General features: G+C 41.8%; 1 protein-coding gene across 1 annotated transcript in view; it reads left to right on the top strand.

Annotated features, from left to right (window-relative positions):
- Positions 1–26836, top strand: part of EDIL3 (EGF like repeats and discoidin domains 3) — a 222075-nt gene that overhangs the window by 167659 nt on the left and 27580 nt on the right. The window contains exon 9 of the mRNA XM_083404115.1: positions 6113–6297. Coding sequence (XP_083260241.1) covers positions 6113–6297 — 185 coding nt within the window. The remainder of the gene's footprint in view (positions 1–6112; positions 6298–26836) is intronic.

A 26836-nucleotide genomic window follows, 5' to 3' on the forward strand; every position in this document is an offset into this window, starting at 1 on the left:
CATTTAATTGCTTCAATTTCCTGCCCAGAGCCTTGTAGTCTCTTTTGATCTTCTGGAGGCTATTGCTTGCAGTGTCATTGGTTCCCACATGAACCAAGAGGAAGGGGTATTTGTCAGTGGGTTTTATGATTCCTTGCAGTCGTTCAGTTACATCTTGGATCTTAGCCCCGGGGAGGCAGCACACTTCCCGAGACATCTTGTCAGGCCCACAGATCACTGCTTCTGTTCCCCTCAGTAGGGAATCCCCTATCACCACTACACGCCTCCTCTTAGGTTTGGTCGGGGTTCTTCCGTGAGCGGTCCGTTCCAAGGTCGCCTGCACATTCCCTGAGGACTGACTTTGCTGCTCATCTTCATATACCTGATCGACTGTAATGAGGGAGAGATCCTCAAATGGAGTCTGCTCTTCGTCTTCCATGCTAGGGGAGAGGACCTCAAAGCGATTGTGTATTTCTAAACAATCAGAGTGAACCCTGGGCCTCCTACTTCTTTGAGTCACGTTTCTCCACATATTGGGCTCCTGTGTTGGTGAACAGTCAACATTCAGTGTGTCATATCTTCCCCTTGGAGCGAACGTCTTGAAATGTGGACTCACCAATGTGTTGTAGGGGTTAGATTAATGGACCTGGGAGACCAGGGGTTAGAGTAATGGACCTGGGAGACCAGGTTATTTTTATTATTATTATTATTGATTGATTGATTGATTCTATTTCTATGCTGCTTTTTATTCAAATAAATCCCAAAGCGGCTTACAAAAAAAAGATAAAAATAACAGAATGGAACATCACAAATACAGCATAAATTGTATAGAGTACTTAACAAGTCATCAGTAAAATAATCCCAAATAAAACAATTACCATCTATGTAACACTATTAACAACAGTAATAAAAAAGCTAAACATCAGTTACACCAAAAACCATATTACAGGATTCACATTGGCCATGCAGATTATGAAGCTTCCTGAGTGACCTTGGGTCTAAACCAGGGGTAGTCAACTTTTTTATACCTACTGCCCACTAATGCATCTTTCTTAATGGTAAAATTTCCTTACCGCCCACCAGTGCTCGATGGAACGAGGATTCAGCTTGTGCCGTAGAACCCCCTACTGCCCACCTAGAATCCTGAAATGCCCACTAGTGGGTGGTAGGGACCAAGTTAACAACCCCTGGTCTAAACTGTTTCATATGGTTGTTGTCAGTGCTTTTTTTCTTTTAAAAAATGTTTAGGGGTACTCTCATTTTCCTACTTGTATTGAAATACTGCCCCTCAATGAGGCCGAACTTAGATTCACAAAATGTTTAGGGGTATGCATACCCCTGTGTCCCCCCAGAAAAAAGCCCTGTATGTTGTGAATATATGTCAGGTGTGCATGCAGGAGCCAGACCCTGTGACCAATAGGACTTTGCAGGACTGGGCCCTTCCTAAGTTTGTTCTGAAGAGACAAGGCGTGGCCTCACAGGTGAGGCCGATTGGTAATTCACAGCACCTGGTGGCAAGAGCTGGGAAGGGATATAAGGTCAGCATTTCCCCTCGGCTCTTTGCCACAGGAACACGCTCCCTGCCTTGCTGCGTTTGGCTTCTTGCTTCCTGATCCTTGAACCTCGACTTCTTGACTCCCTGCTTCTTGATCCTCGGACCCTTGGCTCCTTGCTTCTTGATCCTCGGACCCCTGACTTCGTGCCTCCTTGCTTCCTGACCCTCAGACCCTTGGCTTCTTGACTCCTGGCTCTCTGACCCTCAGACTCTTGGCTTCCTGACTCATGGCTTCTGGACTTCCGTTCCTGCTCCCACTCCGCCATCTTGCCCCCAGTCCTGACGTCCCCTGCTGGGACTTCGATCACCTGTGAACCGGACCGTGACAATATAACATTAAAAGAGTTGGGGGGGGGGTATGCCACCTTGAGCTCACTAGAAGGAAGATGGGATATAAATATAACATTAAATGAAGAGACATACAAAAAACAACCACCAGAGAGCAGAATTACTGAGAAGAACCAGGCTAGCACTTAAATCAAGGCTTCTTTCAGACTATTGCAGTCCCCTCATCCCTGTCCGTTGGCCATGCAGTTTGGAACTCATTGAAGCTGGAGGCCAGCAACATCATAGCTGGCATCAGGTTCAGTAAAATGCCATTTGTATGTCAGAATAAGATACCATTTACTGATGTGGGACAGTTGAAGCAATTAAATGATATTTCTTTATATCCCATACCATTGCAATATAAACCCGCAAGTATGGAGCTGCAGTCAAAATATAGTCCTTACACTTTGTACATCCTTGAATGAATAAATATCCACACACTTTGATTTCAGAAGTAGGATAGCTGGCTTCGAGCACTTCTTGTCATTAATGGGCTACCATCTTTTTAAAAATAGCATAAACCTTTATGTTTAAAGTTATTTATTGTTGGGTTCTTGAATTGATTGTATAAAGCGATGATAAATTGCCGACTGGGGGATCTTTACAGTGGTTTACCTGGACTTAGGCAAGGGAGGGTTTTAAAAAAAGAAAGTTTAATTAAGTTTCCTTAACCATTTCAGCTTGGCTTCATAGTTAATTAGTAGGAGTTTCAGCATTTTAAATTCACATATTACTGTCTGTGCATATCACTGCTACCATTTTAGTCTCAGTCTGTCTCAGAATGCCTCAGCTTTTTATTTCTTTTTAAATCTGGAGAAATGCTAAAAATGAAATGCAGTTCCCAAGGAGAAATGCCCTTGAAAATCAATAGCAGTCCTTAGAAAACCTACAAATAACAAACTTCAGAAATACAAAAAGATGTTGCTTCACCACTCACATCCTGTGGGGAAAGCAAGTATAGGGTGGGGGAAGAGAGATGCCATAAAACGGGGCATATTAGGCTATAGACACATTAGTGGCTTAAAACTCAGGTAGGCCATTTTCCCCTGCTGTGTTGCAGGTTGTGTTTGCATGCTGTGATACACACCACAGAGGGGGCGGGGGTGTCTTCATCTGATGCACATTACCTGCTTTGTTTCCACGTCTCAGCACCACACATTCATGCCTCAAATGTATACACCTCAGCTCAACTCCAAAGTGAATGTGGCTTTGAAGATTGAAGCTAGTTTGAGGGGAGACCAGTATGTCTCAATAAACTACAAGATAGCTCTGCATTGTGGGTAACATCGTGTGCACACAGTTTCAAAAGCCAGAGGTGGGAGGGCACTGGAGCCAGAGTAAGTAGTGATGTGTACACAGCCAGTGACTCATTTGCGTGTTCAGACCCAGAAACCTGCCCCCCCCCCCATAAATCCACACTTGACTCAAATTTTGGGTTTGATTTTTGGCAGAATTTAGGCCACAACTTTAATGATTACAGAAAGTGACTGGTTGCATGGGTCTGGTTCGACTAGCTCCCTGCCATGCAGGTAGGCCTGACCCAGGGTTCCAGCCTAGGTCCACCAAGGGTGAACACCTGGATAAGCGGAAAGCCAGGAACAGGCCATCTCTGCCACCCAAATGTCCCCCTGGACTCAGGCATGGGCATAACCCCCTCACAGGGTTTGACCAAACCAACGAGTCCCTGGATTCCTTTAACGGAATACCCTACACATAGGGATGGCGAGAGCGTTCTCCCATCCCTATCACCTGAACCAGAGCCTATCCGCAACCTTACAAGTTGTGACAATTTGCTACCCAGCAGGCGAAACCCAAATGACAACAGCCAATCAGCCAAGTGGGGGAAATTCCTGCCATGTCCCTGTCCCAACGATAGACGACACACGATGGCACAGCAAGGTCAAGCGCAACAAACACTAAAAGTAGGGAGGGGTGGGTGGGTGTTCCGTATGCACACACCGAAAGTGGAAGCTCTGGGTCACATGCATGGGCATAAATAGGTCCCTTGAATTGTTTGAACTGCGTCCCATTGGCCAGATTGTACCCAGCTTTGAGGGATCTACCAATCGGGTGTTGTGGCTTACCAGTTGTACCCACTCACAACACAGGGTGTCGGTTGTCCAGGTCTCACCGCAATACATGCCCTTTTTAAGTGAGGACCCAATTTCCCAGCAATAGATCAAATCAGAATTTGACAAGTCAGTCAGAGTTTTGACAAGCCCAAGGGTCATTGATAAGGAACCAAAGAACTGAGTGTTGCTTAGCATTCAAACAGGGCTTGCAAAAAATGGTGGCTGATAATCCACAGGAGCAGGCCTTATACTTGCTTGGATCAACAAGTAATCAATGGTCTACATGTCAACCTTCAGATGATGCTGGAGTACAGCTCCCATCATCCTTGACGATTTCCTATGCTGGCTGGAACTGAGACCAGCTAGAGTCCAACTCTGTAGGACTGCAGATTTTCTATCCCTGGCTTATCAAAGTTGTCTACCCAGTTTAAAAATCTTTCAATTAACCAATAAATTAAATAGAACAGATAGGGATTGGAAAGTATCAGCTTAACAATTCTGACCTATTACTGACTGCTGCCAGCTTCCTTGACTGGTATGCCCATTTCCAGTGCAAGGTTCTATCAACTAATCTGATGCATGAAAAGAATTTTGATTCAGTTCTGCTTGCTCCAAATCTCCAGAGCATAAAGTACAACAGTGTAATGTTTATAGTTAGTATGTGTTTCAGCTCTTGGATCTTCAGGTGATGGGTAGAATATAAATATTTGAAATAAGTAACAGTTGCAGTTAATTTTATTATCACCATAGCAAAAACTATAATACAATACATAAACACATAATCTAGTATGTACTAAAAACAGCTTCCTGTTGTAGAACGTTAGAATTGCATATGTATACTTGTTTGTTCATATTTTATCATTTGCATTTGTCAGTTGTCAGATATCACAAGTTACTAAGGTTGCATAAAACACATATAAAACAGAGCATACAAGAATAAAAACATAAAACCATAAAATCCCACCACTTCTGGCCCCAACTAATTACGGCTGTGCACTAAGAACCAGGACAGTGCACACAATCATGTTTGGCTGATGCATAATGCAAGACTCTGAATTTCAAGTTTTTTAAAAAAAAGGATCAAGAGATAAAAACTGGAGCAACAAATCATTGGGTTCAGTTAGAGTGTTTTATAAAGGCATCCAAAAGAAGTCAATTCTATAGTGATGATTACACTGTGCTATCATTCTGCTAGAGGTCTCCAACTAGTGGTCAGGTCAAGGTCAGATCAAGATGCAAAAACCTTCAAAAAGCATCTGCTTGCAGAGGAAGACATGATAGTGAGTTGGCAAGACTGCTTTAGCAGATGACTCCCTGTGACTTTCTTTCTTTTGGTATAATATCTATAATCTGCACAATCCTGCTGAAAAATGCCACTTCTAACTAAATATACCTGAACAAAAGTTTAGATGCTTTGAGAAAAATAGAGACATGGGATTTATGAAAGAATGCAGAGTGGTATAAGTACAGTACACTGGAAAATAACTTTTCCTTAATGGGTACCGTATTTTTCGCTCTATAAGACGCACCAGACCACAAGACACACCTAGTTTTTGGAGGAGGAAAACAAGAAGAAGAAAAATTCTGAATCTCATAGGAGTATCATGGTGACAAATTAATACCCATAGTAGATAAATATAACTTGCTTTATTTTCCAGATTTTGACATTAGAATGGGGAGGCTGTAAATCAGTTAAATCATTTGCTGATAGATACTAATACTGTTCATCAACTAACAAATTAATGGAAAATTTAATATAGCACTGCAGTATGAACTATGACTACTGGCTGACAATACAGAATTGCCTTGGCTAAGTGGTTTAGACAAGCTGTTTGCTATTTATACAATCTGAAATTAATTCTTCATATCCAGTCATTTCCAGGGATGTCTTGGAATGCCACCAAATTCTGCCTAAAGCAAAAAGCTAAACATACAACCACTTTACCATTTTATAAGGTGTATGTAAAAAAAATAAAAAGTTTTTGAATGTTCTTTCAAATGCTCTTAAGTAGTATTTACCTATGCATTGTTGAACTACAGTTTTAAATGATTGCTAAGGTTTCCAAATTGCTGACAGTAAGATTTGTACACTTTGAATAAGTATGGATAAGAGAAGCAACATCTGGATTTATAGACTGCCTAAATAGATATCCTCAAATAACCTATTTAAATTCTGTAGGTTGCTCTGAACCTCTGGGGATGAAATCGGGACATATACAGGATTATCAGATTACTGCTTCCAGTGTCTTCAGAACACTCAATATGGATATGTTTACATGGGAACCTAGAAAAGCTCGTCTGGACAAACAAGGCAAAGTGAATGCCTGGACATCAGGGCATAGTGACCAATCACAGTGGCTGCAGGTAAATAGTTTGTAGTAATTATTGGGATCCATTTTTCTAAATAGTATTTTTATAGAAGGACATATGCTATCATGTATGATTGAGTTGGCTGTACTGAGTGAATAAGACTGCAAAGGCCTATCTGAGTGTGTGGTCCTTTAATTCATCATATTTTAGATTTGATTGATTGTGGTTCAATAGATGCAAATAGGCAAGTGGAAATATAACAGACAGGACACCTAGAAAACCATGTTATGATGTGTCTGGTGACTGTCCCCACAGAGTGATAGTATCAATCCAGAAATTGCTGAAATACAGTTTATTGGATGTAATATCAAGAAGCATGAGCCCAAAAATCTATAGGGAATAATTGGATTCCTTTTATCAAAATCACAGAATCCCTTTATATACAGAACCATGTGAACTTCTGTCATAAAGACATGACCAGTGCTTTTACGCATTTGAACATTAAACTCCAAGCTTCAAATTTGTCTCAGAGGGTTTAAATGACATAAATTGCTGATACGGATTCTACACAATAATTCTTTGAACATCCACATATACGCAACCCAAGCTGAGGTGCTAGTGGGAACAAATCTTTTTAAATCCAGGTACTTATGCCTAACTTCATTATAGTTCGTGCTGTTAGAAGAATCTTTCAAGTGAACTGAATCTTTGAACAGACAATCTTAAATCCCTGCTGGAAAGGTTTTATATGTGATTGGTTGGCTGTGTCATGTCTGTGCTACAGCAATGGAACAAAAGTGGCTGATTTTAATTGAATATTTTTGGATCAAATTTACAAAATCAGATTCACTGAACCATATTAAATCATTCAGTTGGAAATTCTCCAGAGCCATAGAATTGCAATTGATTATTTGTCAAAGCAAATGAACGTTTGAATTTGATTAATGAATTCTGAAAAAAAGCATTATTTCTCCCATCTCCTGGTGTTTCGGGTTTTGGTGGAGGAGGTTTTTTGTTTGTTTTGAGGGGGACGGGTGGCTGCAAAAAATGCATTAGACTACTACTCCAAATTTTGCCTTCCTTTTAACGTATTTGGCTCTAGTAAGATTGATTCTGCACTATAAATTCATTAAGAAGCTGTACACATTGCTTGTTTTCAGCGTTGGGGTGATTTACAAAAGTTCCTCGGAAGGCTAATATGCAAAAGAGCAACAAATCACCAAGCAGAAGACTATTTGACCAGTCACTGCTCAATTTACATATTCTACACATTGTAGATTGCATTGTTTTGAAACCGCTGCCAGGGGAGAATGGAATTCTCAGCATGAACCCTTAACTGCGCCAGAAGTGTGCTACTAGCCTCCTGCAATCTTTTCACATATAAATTATAACTTATTAGCTTTTCCTTCTTCAATTTCTTTACCTGCTGTTGCTAAGCAATTCAACAGAGTGATAAACATCTTTGCTCTGAACTCACACATGGAGGGGGAAGGGGGCAGACAGAACTTGTAGAATTTCCATGTCTATTTATTATCTCGGTAATTTAAGATGGGTATATACAGTCAAATTATTTGCAAGAGGACTTAAATTCCAAGAGGACTTTAAAAAAAGTTCCTTGCCCCTAGGATCTCTTGTTAAAATTTAAGGATCTGTTTGTTTTTATTGCATTCTATAAAGAACCCTTGTAAACCTCTTCAGAGTCTGGGGGAAGGATTCATGCCAATCCAAAATCCTTTATTGGGGGGGGGGACTAAGAGCAGCATCTATTTCCAGACTAAGGTAGGAGCCAAGGGATACAGCTCCTCCCTTTGCCTGACACCAGTGGCGTAGCGTGGGTTGTCAGCACCCGGGGCAAGGCAAGTAATTTGCGCACCACCACCCCCCGCTGCACTGTCCCTCCCCCAGATAGTCCCTTGCTCTCTCTCTGCACCGCACCGCACCGCACGCCTGGCACCCTCCCCTCCACAGTGGGCAGCGACCCGGCGGCTCGGATCAGATTCGCACAGCCAGCACTGCAGTGAGAGAGAGTGAGTGAGCCAGGTAGGGGCAGAGAGCTGCGAGTGCGAGCGCCCCCCCCCCCCAGATGTTGCGCCCGGTGCGGCCAGCCCCCCCTGCACCCCCACGCTGCGCCACTGCCTGACACAGACACTCTCTCTCTCTCTCTCTCTCTCACACACACACACACATGACAGAGAGAGAGAGAGAGAGAGAGAGAGAGAGAGAGAGAAATTGGATGGCAAATGAGAAAGTAGGAAATGCATGCAGACAGGCCGCTTTTCTGTCTCCTGCTGATCTCAAAAAACCAAATTCATTCGGGGACAATGTGGTATTACTTTGAGGTACATTATTCCACTGCTGGCGACAATGAATCTGTGGTTGTATGCAGATGGGCAGGGAATTAGGGAAGTGAGGAGGCGAGGCAATGACAGCCCTTATTATTTTCTCTAACAATTTATGTTATGTTCCAAACGCTTTCTCCTGTTGTACCTGATTGAGTATACAAATTGATTCATTCTGCATCCAGGTGGCTGCTGGCAGATTTTCTGTCAGTCTGAGAAGAGTAATGCCTGTTTCCCCCCCACCCCCTCTTCAAACTATACAAAAACCCTGTAAGGCAAGTTATGGTTTCTGAAGAGAAATTATTCCCATTTGACACACACACAGAGAGAGAGAGAGAGAGAGAGAGAGAGAGAGAGAGAGAGAGAGAGAGAGAGCCAAAGATAATGAGGGGGAAAAATTATTTGGCAATGTAATTTTAATGTCAGAAGGTGGAGGTAACAGCTACAGCAAATGTGTGCCTACGACAAACACTACAGAAGGCAAATACGTCTGTCACAAGGAAGTGTGAAATGGACCATATGAAAGGACTGAAGGAATTATACTGTTGCCATTAATATGATACTAGTTGCATTGTACCTGTGCTTTGCATTTCTGAATACATCCCATCTCAGCATTTATGGATGACACCCGCTGATGTCTGTGCACTTCTGTAACAAAAAGCTACTTGCACAACTGTACTTCCAGTTTCTTCCCCTGCCCTCTGCAGCCCCCTGTGTGCATATGCTGGAAATATGCATCCAAGATTATTCCCAGACATCTCAATTTTATGGGATAATAATAATAATAATAATAATAATAATAATAATAATAATACCCTGCCCATCTGGCTGGGTTTCCCCAGCCACTCTGGGCAGCTTCCAACAAAATATTAAAAGACAATAGTCTGTTAAACATTAAAAACTTCGCTAAACAGGGTTGCGTTCAGGTGTCTTCTAAAAGTCTGCTAGTTGTTTTTCTCTTCAACATCTGGTCGGAGAGCGTTCCACAAGGAGGGTGCCACTATCAAGAAGGCCCTCTGCCTGGGTCCATGTAACATGGCTTCTCGCAGTGAGGGAACCACCAGAAGGTCCTCAGCACTGGACCTCAGTGTGTGGGCAGAATGATGGGGGTGGAGATGCTCCAGGTATACTGGGCCGAGGCCGTTTAGGGCTTTAAAGGTCAGCACCAACACTTTGAATTGTGCTCAGAAACATACTGGGAGCCAATGTAGGTCTTTCAACACCGGTGTTATATGGTCTCGGCAGCCGCTCCCAGTCACCATTCTAGCTGCCACATTCTGGAATAGTTGTAGTTTCCGGGTCACCTTCAAAGGTAGCCCCACGTAGAGCACTTTGCAATAATCCAAGCGAAAGATAACTAGAGCATGCACCACTCTGGTGAGACAGTTCACGGGCACATAGGGTCTCAGCCTGCATATCAGATGGAGCTGGTAAACAGCTGCCCTGGGCACAGAATTGACCTGTGTCTCCATAGACAGCTGTGAGTCCAAAATGACTCCCAGGCTGCGCACCTGGTCCTTCAGGGGCACAGTTACCCCATTCAGGAACAGGGAGTCCTCCACACCTGCCCGCCTCCTGTCCCCCCGAAACAGTACTTCTGTCTTGTCAGGATTCAACCTCAATCTGTTAGCCATCCATCCTCCAACCACCTCTAAACACTCACACAGGACCTTCACTGCCTTCACTGGTGCTGATTTGAATGAGAGGTAGAGCTGGGTATCGTCCATATACTGATGAACACCCAGCCCAAACCTCCTGATGATCTCTCCCAGCGGCTGCATGTAGATGTTGAAAAGCATGGGGGAGAGGACAGCATGGGGGAGAGGTACCCCACAAGTGAGAGCCCAGGGGTCTGAACACTCATCGCCCACCACCACTTTCTGAACATGGCCCAGGAGGAAGGAGTGGAACCACTGTATAACAGTGCCCCCAGCTCCCAGCCCCTCTAGATGGTCCAGAAGGATGTTATGGTCGATGGTGTCAAAAGCCGCTGAGAGATCCAGCAGAACTAGGAAACAGCTCTCACCTTTGTCCCTAGCTCGCCGGAGATCATTGATCACTGCAACCTAGGCAGTTTCAGTCCTATGATGAGACCTGATTCCCAACTGAAAGGGATCCAAATGGTCTGCTTCTTCCAGGCGTGCCTGGAGTTGTTCAGCAACCACTTGCTCAATCACCATGCCCAGGAATGGAATATTTGAGACTGGGCAATAGCTGGCCATATTGGCCGCATCTAAAGATGGTTTTTTAAGAAGCAATTTGATAACCACCTCTTTCAGTGGGTCTGGGAAGGCTCCCTCACAGAGAGAAGCATTCACCACCCCGCGAAGCCCATTGCCCAGCCCTTCCCGGCTAGCTTTTATAAGCCAGGATGGGCAAGGATCAAGGAGACAGGTGGTTGGTTTCACTCGTCCAAGCAGCCTGTCCACATCCGCAGAGGTAACAGATTGGAATTGATCCCACGCAACTTGGATAGACAGGACTAGCACTCTCCCGCCCTGGCCCTGTTCCCATGGTGGAGTCTACCTCTTCCCAAATCTGAGTGACTTTATCTGCAAAAAAACTTTTCAAAATCATTGCAGGAGATCATGTGGCCCATACTGGGCCCCGGTGGAGCAGGTGGTTCTGCTGAATTGCAAACCACCTGAAAGAGTCTCCTGCTGCTGTTTTCTGCAGATGTAATAGAGGCGGTGAAGAAAGTCTTCTTTGCCGTCGCTGTCGCCACTTGGTAGGCTCGACATTGAGCTCTAACCTGTATCTGGTCAGCTTCAGAATGAGTTATCCGCCACCAGCGCTCTAGCCATCTCAGCAATTGTTTCATCTACCTCAGATCCATGGAAAACCATGCAATCGGCTCCATGCAATCAGAGAGGGTGCTTCGTAGCCAAACGGTCAATAGCCCTGGTGAACTCCACGGTCCAGCGGGCCACCAGGGAATCAGCTGAAAGGCCATCAATATGGGATAAAGATAAAGAAGCGGATTGATAGCATAATCCTTTTCATGTCTGTATGTCCCCTCAGAATCCCAGGTTATAACTGAACAAGTTTTCAAGGCAATTTGAAATGAAAATAACATTAAAATAATCTCCATAATATAAATTTAAAAGACAGTATATTGGCGAATAAAATTGCAGGTAAACTTTTTGAGCTCAACCAAAGGCAGTATCAGACTAGCATTGTCTAAAAAGAAGAAGGTGGACAAGTACAAATATTTCCACACATTTGTTAAAAATAAGGCACCAAGTGTGCTGCCTCAGGAAAGTATTCATAGATGCATAGGAGCATTCCAAAGGCAGGGTGCTACAGCTATAAAGACACTCACTGTCATTGCTGACTGCCTAAACATAAGTGGGGTGGGGTGAGGAAAATACATAAAGGCCTCACATGAATTCCTAATTTATTGATTTCCCAAAAGTACCTCATCAACCAACCATAGGCTTCACAATCTTAGTGAGTGCTTAAAAATACAAAGATATACTTGAGAGTCCAATCCAGACATGCTATACATCAGTTCTTGAAAGTACTTGTGACTCAATTTGATATATCTCTTCCTCTCAAACATTGGTAAAAAAATGTGCTTTTATTTCCTGATTGCAGTAACTTGCCTTGCAAATTTCAGAAGGGTAATGGAGAAACTCACATGACCAAAGCAGATGATTCAATCTGTAAAAGCTTTTTAAAAATTGAAAACATAAAGTACCAATTGAAATAGTCATTTTGTCCCCTGGCATACAGCCTACTCTCTGACTTTGTCTTTGTCTCTACTTGTCATGCTGGAAAAAACATTAAACTTTGCCTTCTATACGTGGTATTAATTCCCATTAATTATGCTGATTAGTGATAAAATGGACTCCACAGCATCCAAGGGCATTACCTGAGCAATGCACTTGACACAGTTTCTGGAGGTCATCGCCTCACCCACTTTGCCCTGCATATGATTTCAGGCTGAATCCATTATTCATATTAATAGTGTTGTTAAAGTGTACACTGTGGCATTGCCCTTTTGAAGATTGCTTTTAACTTTGCAAAGCTTCCATTCACCATTCATTTTATGAAAATGTTTATGGCTACAATAGAATTTAGGCATTCCATTTCAGTTTATTTTATTTCAATTTTTAGAAACTTTTTAAAAATGCAGCATTTAGGCTATAAACCTCTGGAAAGTAATTGAATTTATTCTGGCCAGCCACCTATAAGGACATTATTAACAAGGCAGGGCAGAAAAAGTTTTCCAGAAGTTTATTTTACAATCAAGAGTCCATGAAATAAACAGGGGTAAGTGGTAGGGACATTTGAGGGTGTGTATGTTTGTTTAGTTTTGCCTCCTTAGGTTCCATTTTCATTTAATGGCATGATAAGTAGCTATAAAAAGATGGTATGTTGCTATTAATAATAATAATAAATCTCCACTGCAAAATGTATGACATTCAGAAATAATTAAGGTGCCTAGTTTTTGTGATAGGGAACTGATAAACAATAATCTGGCGTATTAATTTGTGTTTCCATTCTTAGCTAAACCTGAAAAAAAGCTTAAACTTTAGGAGCTCCTCCAGATTGCCTGTTAATTGAGCATTTGTCCTGCTTATGCAGACGTTAGAATTTCTCCAGTCTTTATTGAGACTTTCCCACCAGGTCCCAAAGTTGAAGTAGTCAAGGACTCTACTCATAGCTTCACTGTTGCTTTGCTGTAGCAGAGGGGCAATGCTGCTTAAGCGGAAATGTCATTTTGGTCATGCCAGCCGGTTGCTGGATTATCCCTATGTTGCTATAAAATTCTTCTCAAGGAGGCTTATATAAGTTTCAGGTGCTGAAGTCCTTTTTATGGTATTGTCAGGAATGAGCCAGTTCCAAGTGGAACTTTACAGCCAGTTGCAGAATATGGGCAGAAACAGAAAGGTTTAGATTTGATGCAGGCTGCGCAGGGGCTACAGCTGCCTATGCCAACTCCCTCTGACCTTCAACGGCTGGTTGTCAAGGGAACAACTGAAAATGGGCTGGAACAAAGCCAAAGCTCTCAGGACGCTCAAACAGGTGCAAACAGACACAGAGACAGGCTTTCAGAACAGGAAGAAGTTGGAGCTGATCCAATAAGTCCGTAGAGTTGGCGAAAGGGAGGGCTGCTGGACAGGAAGCAAAACAAGAGACGTAAGGGGCAAAGGTTCAGTATCTTCTGTAGGAAGATGGGAACATGGACTCCTGACAGGTATTCATATTGGAGAGCCTACACTTTAAATGTAGAAGGTCCCAGGAACCTCTAGGTTAGATTGGGAGAGACTCCTGTCTAAAACCTTAGAAAGCCACTGTCAATTAATCCAGACAATAGTGAGTCACATAGGAGACAACTCCTAGGGGCCAAGGTCCCTTCAGCCCCCCCCCTAAAATATTTGAGAGGGCCAACCCTCCCCCCCCATTCAATTGCCATTCAAATGGTGTCCATGTGCCGTGTCTTGTGATCGATTATGTGGGGCAGGGCTTAACCCCCCCCATATGAGTGCAGTTTATTATTATCAATATTGTGTTGTTTTTTTAAATAACATATTCACAATCGTAATAATTTGTGGGCAATTCCTGCCCCTCCCCAAATCAGTTAAGACACTTACAGATCAGCAAAAGTCTCCTCCAGAAGATAAATCTTTCCAAGATGCCTGAAGCAAATCATTGAAGATGTTTCAACTATGGCTGAAGGAAAGGCATTGCAAAGTGCCATTTATTTTAATGGGGTGTCACAAAATTCACATGCAAGCCTTAGAGACATGAAATGAAATTGGCCAGCAGCATTCTTTATAATTAACTATAATTGATTATATTTAGGAAGAAATAAGAATAGAAAGTTGAGAACCTCAAGGTATATTAATTTGGATATGTGCATGTTTTCTTTAAAGGTGATCCTTTACAAAATTTTGATACCTTATAGGTCTGACCAAAAAGGGTAGAGAAGGCATTATATTTAAGCAGCAAAGATTATTAGTTCCCCACTTAAAGTTCACTATCCTCCCAGAATGCTTAGCACAAGATATAAATTATAAATTGTCCCACTTGTCAAACCTCTCTGCTTCTGCAGTACAGGTACATGTCAGTCCCATTTGACAGTATTTAAATATATCTTTGAATGTCAATGGATTCTGCTTCTCTTTTGCAAAGTAATCATTGAAGTGTGTACTTTATCTTATAGACAGACTTCAGATATTAGTTTATAGTTTACAGCCAGAATATCAGCTATGTTACATTATGAATAGCTAGGGGACTGGTTTTGAGTGGTGTGGAATATAATAAAAAACGAATTTACATAGACAAAGAAAATGATGGCAGCCACTGTTTTTCATTCCAGTCTTTTTAAACTGATCAGAGATGTTATCACTGGAAATAGCAAAGAGAAGAGCTGAAATATTGCTTTGTCTGACCAAATGACCTGTGCACCACTAGTCTTGGTCATTATGGCCACTGAAGGGAAAATATGTGGGAGAGGGGGTGGGTGGATTAGCTCCAGAGAGAGGTTGCTTCGAATCTCATCAAGAAAACATGATAGTAACATGGGAAAGGTTAATCGCCTTGTCCTATAGGCTTGCATTGGCACTATGATCCCACAAAAAAACGGCAGCAAAGAATTTGCTTCTAGACCACACAACTCTTTGTCCTAATGAAGGAATAAGGTGTACATTTGCTTTGATAGAAGCAAAGGAAGTAGGAAGTAGAACTTCACAGCACTTTCCTCTCCTCGGCCTGGAATGAAACTGTTATGTTTCCTGAGATTCTTAAACCTGGATATCACTTGGCATATTTGATCTATCCATAATCTTCAACATTTGAACTTTCTCTTTCCTTTTCCAAACATTGAGGGTAGCATAGCCTCCAACATACCTCAGATGAAAATGGGTTCATTTCTTACTCCCCTCCCCAGAACTGACCCTCCCCGACTCCCCATTTTTGTCCCCCTGCCCTCGTTGCAGAGCATTTTCTTTCAGAAGAAGGGTGAGTGCCGCCACCACCGCTACACCAGTGGGACACAGCACATATGCCCTCCACCATTTTGAAAAAAACCCTTTATCCTAGTTTTGTTTTATCTTATTCTCTGGTAGATTTACAAACATACAACAATAAATAAATTTTAGAAAGGGGCAAGATTATATACAGACACACATAGCATTAAAAAATAATAATCAAGACTTCTTGTGCTCTGCTCCACCTTTCTTCCTGCCCAGGGTGGTCTTGTGACAGCACTGGCAGAGGAAATAGGGGAATTCTGTGATGACATCAGAATATGATTACCAGATTTATTTCAATGAATCCGGGGACACTTTTTTTTTTTTTTGAAGCTGAGTAGCAATGGGGAGTCAGTTGTGGGGATGGTGAGGCAAAAGACCCTGGGCCCAAGCACACATGCATGTTGTAAAGGTAAAGGCTAAAGGGACCCCTGACCATTCGTGGACGTCTCTGGGGTTGCAGCGCTCATCTTGCTTTATTGGCCGAGGGAGCTGGCATACAGCTTCCGGGTCATGTGGCCAGCATGACTAAGCCACTTCTGACAAACCAGAGCAGTGCACAGAAATGCCATTTACCTTCCTGCTGGAGTGGTACCTATTTATCTACTTGCACTTTGACGTGCTTTCGAACTGCTAGGTTGGCAGGAGATGGGACCGAGCAACAGGAGCTCACCCCATCGTGGGGATTCGAATCGCCAACCTTCTGATCAGCAAGCCCTAGGCTCTGTGGTTTAGACCACAGCACCACCCACATGTTGTATAAAGGTGCGAAGCCCTTCTTTCGCACCCTGTGAAACATAAATGTGCAGAGTTTTTAAAAAACCGGACAACGGCCGCCTTCCCATGACTCCTGAGCCTCCCCTCAGGGAGAAGGGGGTGGGAGATCTGTACCGCTGGACATCCCTGGTTCCCCTTCAGCAGTGGTGGCAGCAGCGGCAGTCAGCAGCCTGGAGCCAGCCTAGTAGCGCAGTTGGCTCTGGCTGGCTTCAGGAGCTGCTTGCTGTCCGCTGCCGTGGCGCCCACCATTTTTCCTCCCTTTTTGTGTTGTGCACAAGACACATCATATGGGGACTTCCAGCGAGGAAAAATGGTGGGCATCAAATGGCAGCAAGCAGCTCCTGAAGCCAGCCAGAGCCAACTGTGCTACCAGGCTGGTTCCGGGCTGCTGAGGCTGCCGCTGCCATGTTTCCCAGTGACAGATTTGCAAATGTGGGGACATCCCGGGGACAGAATTTGTCCAGGGACAGATTCATAAATCTGGGGACTGTCCCCAGGAACCGGGGACATCTGGTAACCCTACATCAGAACCCAGGATGGCTTTCAAAATTCTGGGACAGTTTCTGGAAAATCAGGACACATGGAGGGTATGAAGTAAAGGCAGAGAACTGGACCAGCACCACAGTATTTCAGAATCTGCAGTATTTGTTAGTTTACTTCTGGAAGGAGAAGAATTATCACTTGAGGCTGCTTGGCAGTGCCACCTGTGCCCTTGAACCCATGTCTTATGATATGCAAGTATTCTTAATATATCACATAATTCTACATGGTCTTAATTTTAGTGTTACTCTAGATGTGCAAGTGTATACTAATGTTGATCTCAGCTATCCCAAACCATGTTCATGTAGATATTTTGATGTCCTGGAGGAAAACACAAACATGAGATGTGGACAGTTCGTAGTTACTCAGAACAGGTTCTCACTCAGACAAACACGCACACCCGAAACAATATCTATAGATACTCCCAAGTAACCCAAAACAGATTGCATCACACACTTCCAGAACACGTCAAAACATGCACTGGAGACTCTTGAAGACATTCCTCTTCTTTGCTCCTGTCTGTCCCAGTGTCCATCTGAATTGTCTGGTTTAAAGGAGGAGAGGTTTCTGGGAGGAGAATGAGCAGACTTGCCACCTAGAATAGTAAACTGCTTTGCTGTTCAATTTCACTAGTACTCAATTTCATGTGTATATAGTTTGTGCTCACTGTAAATGTTTGATCTACTATAAATTTTTATTGCACACATTTCTGCATTCCATTAAGTTGATATAAAAGCTATAAAAGGTATTCCTTAGGCACTACCCCCTCATCTAAAAAAACCTCCTTTTTAAAAAAGCAGGCAATTGTACTGTGTTATTTTAATGTTTCACAGTACGGCTGTATTCAGCATAAACTTTGACTTGCATAACTGCAAATTTTAGGAAAAAGAAGAATGCCAGTTTCAGGTTTCCAGCAGTCATCCACAAATCCCTCTGAGCATAAACGACTACATTTTGTAGATTACCAACCAAAAATAAAATAAAATATGTAGTTTTATAGTGTTCAATTATGCTGAAAGCCTTGGACATGGTATGCTTGGCACTTTTAGCGTTGCTGTCTTCCAACCAAATCCTTGAACAATCAAAGACTGCTGAGGGGTGGACAGCCTTTGTCTGATCCTTGGCACTAAAGGCTGTAGATGAGAAACTTTCCTCCTGCTGACTTCTGTAAGTTAGCTGACCTTAAGGTCCAAGGCCAGTTTTGAACAACATTTTCCCCAGCAGCCCACCCATTGTTCAGAAGGGCCACCTGACCCTCCTGAAAAGCCTGTTGTATGAACAAAGTATCCATACATTACAAGAAAAGAGCAAGGTTCTTTAATATAAGATCATGAGGCTTGCGGGTCGGAAATCAGATGGTTTGATGGAATTGCATTAGAAGCTACATATATGAAATGGAAATTGCATCAACAGGTTTAGGTAAGGTCAAGCAAATAAGCCCAAATCAGTAATGACATATTGGTCTCTGAACAAAACTGACTCATGTAAGGCTACTGGAATTTAATGTAATACAGTATTTGACAAATCCAGGATTTATTTTTAAAATGTAGTATGGCAACTCAAGTTACCTCATTGTCAGGGCAAGTCAGATTTGCAGTTCCACTATACAACTAAGCATAAAGAAGTGCAAAAGAAGCACGAGTTTCATTTATTGGGAATGAGTTCTGAACGTATGTGCAAGGGCTCATGCATTTATTCATATCACCATTCTACTATAAATCTTTAACCAGTACAACAAAGCTGTATTATGAGACTCTGGCTCATTTAAGAACTCTGTCTAAACCTCTAGATTTCATCTTACTTTTTTCTAGTATGGTTCCTAGGCATGGATTAGATAAAGTACACATAGACTAATTCTGTGCCAAGCTGGCAAATTATAAATAGAATACATTTGTCTTTTTCTTCTTGCATTACCAATAAAATCAAGGTGGACACTTATTGGGAAGAGGTTAGTGGTGACAAATCCCCGTCCAATTAATCTTAATTATAGGACTACTGCATCAGAGCCTTCCCCAGAAGCCAATAGGGGAAATAACATAAATTATGTTGATGCTATAATCTGATACAGTGGTGGGCTGGGGATGGGGACAAGAGGGCCACATATTTGCATATTAAAGTACAAAAGTCAATATGGTATTTTACTGTATTGTTATTTCCATACAGTCTGCAGAATATGGGCATAATAAATAAACATTGTTTTCCCCTCTAAACCTCGGCCATCATTTATTATAGACTGATCATTTATAACTTTTTCTTATATTCAGTTTTGGTAGCTTCTTCTATTCAGTAAAATTAAGTTATTCAGCTTGCAATCCTATACCAGCTTATCTGAGATGAGAAAGCCCTAATTAATTCAATAGTACTTTTCTCTGATGAAAATATGGACATCCTATTCAATAATAATAATAATAATAATAATCCCCAGCCAATCTGACTAGGTTGTCCCAGCCACTCTGGGTGACTTCCAACATATATAAAAACATAATATAACAGGGTTGCCTTCAGATGGCTTGTGGGGTCAGAAGATAATTCCATATCCTCCAATACTTCTCCAATGAAAATAGGAACGTACTAAGGAAAAGCAGGACATTCCAGGATCAAATCAGAAGCCCGGACAGCTTCTGTAAATCTGGGACTGTCCCTGGAAAATAGGGACACTTGGAGGGTGGGCACGTTGTTTTGGCATGAGAATCTGTTGTTCAGTACTTGGGCCCATAAATTGGTAATTTCTTTGGCTCCTGTGCCATAGATAGATATCAAAAGACTATCTCCGATACACTAACCTTCATTAGACAGACACCTGTCTGTTACCATTCATTTTCCACACCAATCACTTATGTACCCCACCTTCATGAAAATATATGAGACTACTGGTACCTAGGCCACCATTATAGTCTTTACTACTGTGGCTACCCTGCGGTACATTGCATGATTCTTCAAGGTAGAACAGAGATTCTGGTAGATGGTAATAGCCAAAACTGAAGCAAGACAGAGAGGGAGTTTTGGCAGAAAATAAAAATGCACTCCATCCACAATACTTTGAGAGTTCAAATGTAATGCAGCCACTAGACCCTGTATCGTCCTTTCCTCTTCCCAATGGATTATCATTCCCCCTTTTCATTTTTCATATATCAAAATAGCTTCATTTGTTTGCATGTACGCAATATGTTATGTGCAGTTTTAAAAAGCAGATTGCCTTGTAAGGAAGCACATATTGTGTGCCTTTGTTTGTGCACTGATAGAATGAAGCAGGGGGAACCTAAATCATTTTTGCTTAAGACAACCAAGCCTGCTTTCTGCTTATATTTTGACTCTTCCTGATGGTCCCCTCTTTTGAAATCCCTGAGCAGTTTTAAAACAGCTGCTTGTCGTTTTTACTGTTGGCATGTTGTTTTCCAAAGGCATCTGTCACAAAACAATGAAAACAAAGAATATCCCGCTTTTTAATCATCTTTCCCAACAACTACATGTATAGGATTTAAAAACAGGCCAGAACCTTTAAGACTATTCTTTTGATGTATTTCATATGAATAAGATAAGAGTAAAAAGTAGTTGAGTACATCCCATATATTTTTTTTCTTTAAGTTTGTTCCTCATACAGACCCCAGATGCCCACAGTTTGCAATGTGAATGACTGAGTTATCAGATTCAGCTCAATATTGGTGTTGTGTTGTGCAGAACCAGTAGTAAAATAGTGAAATTGAGACCCAGCATAAGGCTATCTGGTTACTTACTGTACACAGAATGTTCTCTGTGAGGAGGTGAAGATTCTTGGAATAGTGTTGTGGAATAGTGAATAAACTTTGGAGTTTTCCAAAACTATTCATCAGGCTGGATATTAAAATGTGGGAGTGGGGGGAGATCAGAGGGTAATTTTTTTGTGAACTAACAGGCCATCATTTAAACCAGGGATGGGAAACTTCTAGGGCTCCAGCTGTTGTTGAACTTCAACTCCCATTATCCCTGACCATTGGCCAAGCTGTCTGTGACTGATAGGAATTGGAGTCCAACAGCATATATTCCCTATCCTGCCATAAATAATACATTGGTGTAGGAAAAAGTAGAAAGCCTAACTGGATTACGCCCTCCTAGGTCCTTTGCAAGTTTGAGGTTAAACCGAGAGATGGTGGCTGAAGAAGCTCACAATGACCTATTCCTCATTTTTGAAAATACGAAATCCAGCAGTTATCCAATTATTTCTCCAGGATAACATGGAGCGTCATCATTTTTGCAAACTCAGCACAGAAAACTGATTGATTGCTTTAAATGTTCAGCTCGATCCACTTTGAAGGAGCAGAAATAAGAGGATTTATTTTCTTTTTAAAAAAATGAAAACTCATCTCCATTAGATCAGAATGAAATAGAATAGAATAAAATCAGACAAAAGACATTAAATCATTTCGCTTTCTGCCAGGCTAACTCAACCCTGTCCCACCCAAAGAAAAAAACAGGACTCAAATAAAGGCTTTACAATGGTTCCATGGTTCAGATGTTCATGCTGATATTGGCAAGTTTCTGCTGGAAATACAATCCATGTGTGCTTTTGCTGTCTGAACATGCTGCATAGGTGGTAGTATTAAGGAAGAGTCTACAGGCCACTAAGCATACATAAGGCTGCCACCAAAAGTAGTGGCCCTGCGCTTCCTCTTATGATCTTCCCTGTAATGCCTAGTAATACAAACCAGAAGGCATACTGCCATTATAGTGTGAGTTTTCTACTCTGGCTGCTATTTGTAGCCTGTCAATTGCAATGTGATGATTATACTAGACATTACCAGGGAAAAGAGTAAGAGGCTACCCAAGCTATGTGTGTTCTGCAGCATCTAGCCTCAGCAACCTTAGGCATGGCGTATGTTGTATATAATCTCTTTAGGACTCTTTAGGTCGAAGCTAACATTGTGTTCTCTGCTGGCAGTAAAGATGCTGGAGCACTAGTCTGATAATTCATTAGAAAATAGGCTGCTTTAATTCACACCATCTGAAGTTTCTACTACTAGGTAATAGTAATCTAGTCTCAACAGGACAGTCACCCAGTCTGTGACTGGCAGTCAAACAGTCCTTGTATGGGCAATCTCACCAGGTAGCCATCCTGTCCACTATAGCAACCTGAAATTCCAGGCATAGTGATAAATTAAGGATCTAATCTCAGGTTGTGAACCTGAGTGATCACAGAAGATAACTTCATCAGAGATAACCTCTCATAGCACCACCAGCCTCTACAACATGCAAATAATTATGTTATTATTCCAGGCCCTATTGGGGAAAGTGTAAAGAAATCAATACATAGAGGAAGAAATTTAAACCTTGCTTTCTGACTCTGCCCACAACTTGCATGAATCGATTGTTTTTTTCTGAACAGTGTCACATGGATGTACTCCCTGAAATGCTAAGGAAAAGTGGGCAATTTCCTATCAGTATACTCTGAGAAATTTCTAGTAGGATGTAGAGGGTCACGTTTGGTCCCCAGGCTTCAGATTCTTCACCCATGATCATCATCAGAGTACACTAGCTCTTATAGCTCTCTAGGCAAGATCAAAAATTTACAATTCTTTAGGCTGAAGGTGTCCTGGTAGTTACTGGGCTTTTGGTAATGGCATTTCTTGAAGTTGACAACAAGGCTATAACAGTCCTAATACTGCACCCCGCTTTCCCATATTGTGACAAGGGTGTCTTCCAATCCTGCCCACTGAAATCCTGCACACAGTTACCTGGGAGTAAGTCCTACTGAGCTCAGCAAGGTTTAATTCTGAGTAGGCCTTGCACTGTGAGTCTCAAACAATATTCTGGACCCTATTGATTTCAGAGGAACTTAAGTTCATCTCTGGGTGCCCCTGCCAAATGAGCTGTGGCAGGTGGTTAATTGATATAATTTTCTGTGTTGCTATGGGATGCCCTCTCCAGAGAGGCTTGCTTGGTACCCACATGATGATCCTGTAGACCACCAGGTGAAATGCCTTTTTATTTTCTCAGGTGTTTTAAACTCTGAAGAAATTTCAGCGCTTTTTCAAATGCTGTTTTATATGGCTTGCTTCTGGTGGTTTTATATCTTCTTCCTCTTCTTTTCATTGTGATTGTTACAATTTTGTGTTCACCACCCTGATGACATTAGTTATTGCCTGGTATACACATGTAGTTAATGAAATAAATAATAAAGATATGCCAAATAGGCCGTAGTGTGAATGAGCTAGACTTATTGAGAAGGTGGGGGGCAGGAAATAGGTGGTTTCTACAAATTAAGAACCTTTCTCTACAATTTTCCTTTAAACTCTTTATTCTGCAAACTATATTCTTTGCCCTGCATTAAAGTATATAAGCAAATTAAATTTTAATACAGCAGAACACTACCCAAAACATTAAAATTAATTATTCAAATTCAATCTGTAATCCAATTTTACAGAAAGAGTCCCAGCATAGCATTTTCACCATCAAAGCAATTTGATTTCTTTAAAAAAGAGAAAAAAAGAAACTCAGCCTTGAGGTGAGTATTTGTTGGGTAATTTGGTGTTATGTATTTTTACGTGACTGGCTCCATATTGTGCAACAGACTCAAGAAAGAAAACATCATAAGACAGGCCAATAAAAGCATTGCCCAAACACTGCTTGTAAAATTTGTTGTTTTGAGCACAGCAGTGTATTAAATTAATCAGAATGTGGAACGGGTATAAATGGCTGCCTTGCATTCCTGTTATTTGAATATTAATTATTTTATAGCTTAAAACTTAGTGTCACATAGCCTGACAAACTTGGTTGTAGCTGTCTGCTGGGATTTTACAGCTCACAAACTGCCATTAACTATCCCCATTAAACTCATTTAAATGTTTTTAACAGGATGCTTAGTATCCAAGATAAACAATAAGTACTTGAAGACTTTCATATTATGTAATTAACATGAACTGGGTCCTAGGGAAACCTAGTGCTGTATGTATCTGCTTTAAGGAATAAAAGGTAATTGTTGGCATGTCTGGAATCAAGGAAAATAACCTAAATTATTCTGAATATAGCAGGAGTTGGCATGTGGGTTCTGTTGACTAGATATGATCAATAGAATTCCACATAATGGCAATTCCATGACAGCTTTGTAGTAAGGTGGTAAACTGAAGCATATTGGCAAAAAAAAAAAATAGTAGTGAGATCCAGCGACAAACTAGACTATTTCTTGCTGTTGTCAGAATCAGGTGGAACTTGAAGCACTGCCCTTTGTAGGGTGCCACTAAAACATACAGAGTGGAGAAGACAAGGGCAGAACTGTCCTCTCAGATCCCAGCATGACACCACTAAGCTAAGTAGTCCATTGATTCCTCCTGAATATTTCCAGGTATTGAGCAACAACCAAGATTTTGGACTAGACCACATGGATCTGAGTCTTTTTCTCTAGATGCTTTCCCCACCTCTTTGCATCCCTTTCAGCTTCCTTGCCTACCAGATCAGGCCCAGTGCAGGGCTCAGCATAGTCAGGTACCTTCAGAGAGCCTGAAAACTCAGAAGGCCCACCACTGATCCTGCCAACCCATCAGAATCACTGGGGCCAGTTGCCCCTGCCACCCATGGCATGGCACTCTTGCTGCTTTTTGCAACAACTGCCAATCATTCACCTGGGTGATGGTGTCAGAGCTTTTTAATGAGAACGCAGCTTGTTCTGTTGAGTTCTCATAGCAACATCCCCAAATGCAGTGCCTGTAACAACCCCAGCCCCTTCACCATCTGCCCAGTGGAGCTCTACCACAGCATGAAAATGCATATTTCTTCCTTTTTAGTTAACTGCCAAGGGTTTCCCTTGTTTATTGATCAGATCATGTTAAAGAAAGGTCTTCAGTTCCCTTTTCCTCTCTTCTTCCTCTTTGGCTCATCATCTCCCCCTCATCATTCTCTCCACCCCTTCCACTTCTGGAATAGCTTTTGTACATGTGCCTTGTAATGAAGTGAGGTTAGGTTGATGCTTTGCTTCACTCTTAAAAGACTCTCTTTTCTTGGTGAAGTCCTAAAGCCTTAACTGTGCAGCCTCTTTCAGAAAACCTTGCTGTGATATTCCATTATCTGGAACAAAAATCCTAACTAACTCACGGTAGCTGATATTAATTTCACCAACATGTTAGTTTGCTAAGCTAGCTCTGCCAAATGAATACTAGTCTGTCCTTTGGCAGGAACAGAGTCAGGAACTACAGCGGAAATGGTTCTCCTATTACCACCCATAGCTTCCCTATAGTCCCTAATCAAGGAACAACTCACAGAACATAGAATCAAGTTCAGAATGCCAGGTACCTATGTACGTTTCCAAGCAAGCATGGTAGCATATCCATCTACTTTTGCTAATGTTGAGGAAGTGATCTTACATGAGGCCAGACTGTTTGCCCACCTATAGCAATGCTCCAAGGTCACATGCTGAAATATTTCCCTACTGCCTGATCTTTTTTTACTGGAGATGGCAGGCATTGAACTTGGAACCTTTTGCAAAGTAAGCATGCACTCTGCTGCTGAGCTATGGCAGCATTCCCTGCAAAGATGCTTTCATCTTCTCACTTTTGCATGATTGTCATGGCTCCTTCTCTTCCAAAGCAAAAGTCTTGTTCCTAGACAAATATGTCTTAGACCAAGATGGGAAAGACATAGTATTAAACAATAAGGTGCCTCTGAAAACATTCCAAGCCTAAGGATTTATTTTCATTGCCAGAAGAGAGCTCACAGACTTTTCGCACTAAAACCCTAGCCTTTCGTCATTTTAGCAGCCTAATTTAGGGAGATAACATTGATGTTGCTATTGTTAAACCATTAGAGCCAGAAACTCTTGCTGATCTACTGTAAGTGATCCACAAATCTACCAGGAGATCCCAATCTACCCACTGCAGTCTAAAAGATGAAAGCGATGAGGCAGGAAAGCATTTGATAAATTAGTCATGAAGATACATCAACTAGCAGACGCCGTTTTTGAGAAGAGTGATTGATTCAGTTAAGTGCCTGAACAAAATCACTGAAACAGAGTATCTATTTCGGTGGCAGGAAACATGAAACTGAGTGTGTAGAGTTGGATAGCGATTGTGAGCATAAACATAGAAATAATGCCATATGCATGATATTTACAAGGATATCATGTATTTGTGTGCCTAGTAGCTATTTGTTTCTAAGTTTATTTCTAGGATGAGTGTAGTCTTGTGTCGATGGTCTAGCCTTGCCAAGTAACCATGATCCATTTCATGTCTTACTATCAGCTAATGTAGAAAAATAAAGTAATTCATGTTCCAGAACTTGGGCATTGCCAAAGCATATCTGCACCACAGTTGTAGTGAGTGGGTGGTGTCCGTCTTCCTGTGCTTGTTGGCAATTCAAAATGTTGATTGGATTATCTCTGGTCCAGAGTATTCTAGGGCAGGAGTGGTTCTCTCCAGATGTTTTAGACAACTCCCTTCCCCTCTGACCAATGGCCTGAGTGGCTGAGGTTGATTGGAGCTGTAGCTGGAAGGCACCACATTGGCTATCACTAGTCATATATATATAATTTTTATTAAAGATTTTCTTGGTTTACAAAAGTACATGCCTTGTCTCTTTTTTCAGGTTGTAGAATCTTTCTTTCTTTTTACATTTGAAGTGAGACGTTAATGTTGCATGCAGAATAAACTAGTCGTGTTTTTTGAGATGATGTTGGTCTGCAGTGACCACATTCATTGTCTTCCTCCAGCTCCGTCTCTCTCTTTCTATTCTGCTAATGGTTTTATGTCGCTGATAGAAATGCCTTCCAATTGAACTTAACCGCTATAACCATATAAAGATATTGTAGCAACATAATAGCACAGTCAAAGATTTAACTATGGCCATAGAAAAAAGGAAAGTTATTGCCTCTTCTCCATTATTGGAATCGTATTTCCACGTTAAAGGCTACTGACGCTGCCTATCTACAATACATGGGCCATATTTGCCTAGAAACAGCGTGCCATGACTATGAGTCATTCCTTGCTAATCACTATT

The sequence above is a fragment of the Podarcis tiliguerta genome (genome assembly GCF_965153285.1).
Source record: "Podarcis tiliguerta genome assembly, chromosome: 11".
NCBI classification, from domain to species: domain Eukaryota; kingdom Metazoa; phylum Chordata; class Lepidosauria; order Squamata; family Lacertidae; genus Podarcis; species Podarcis tiliguerta.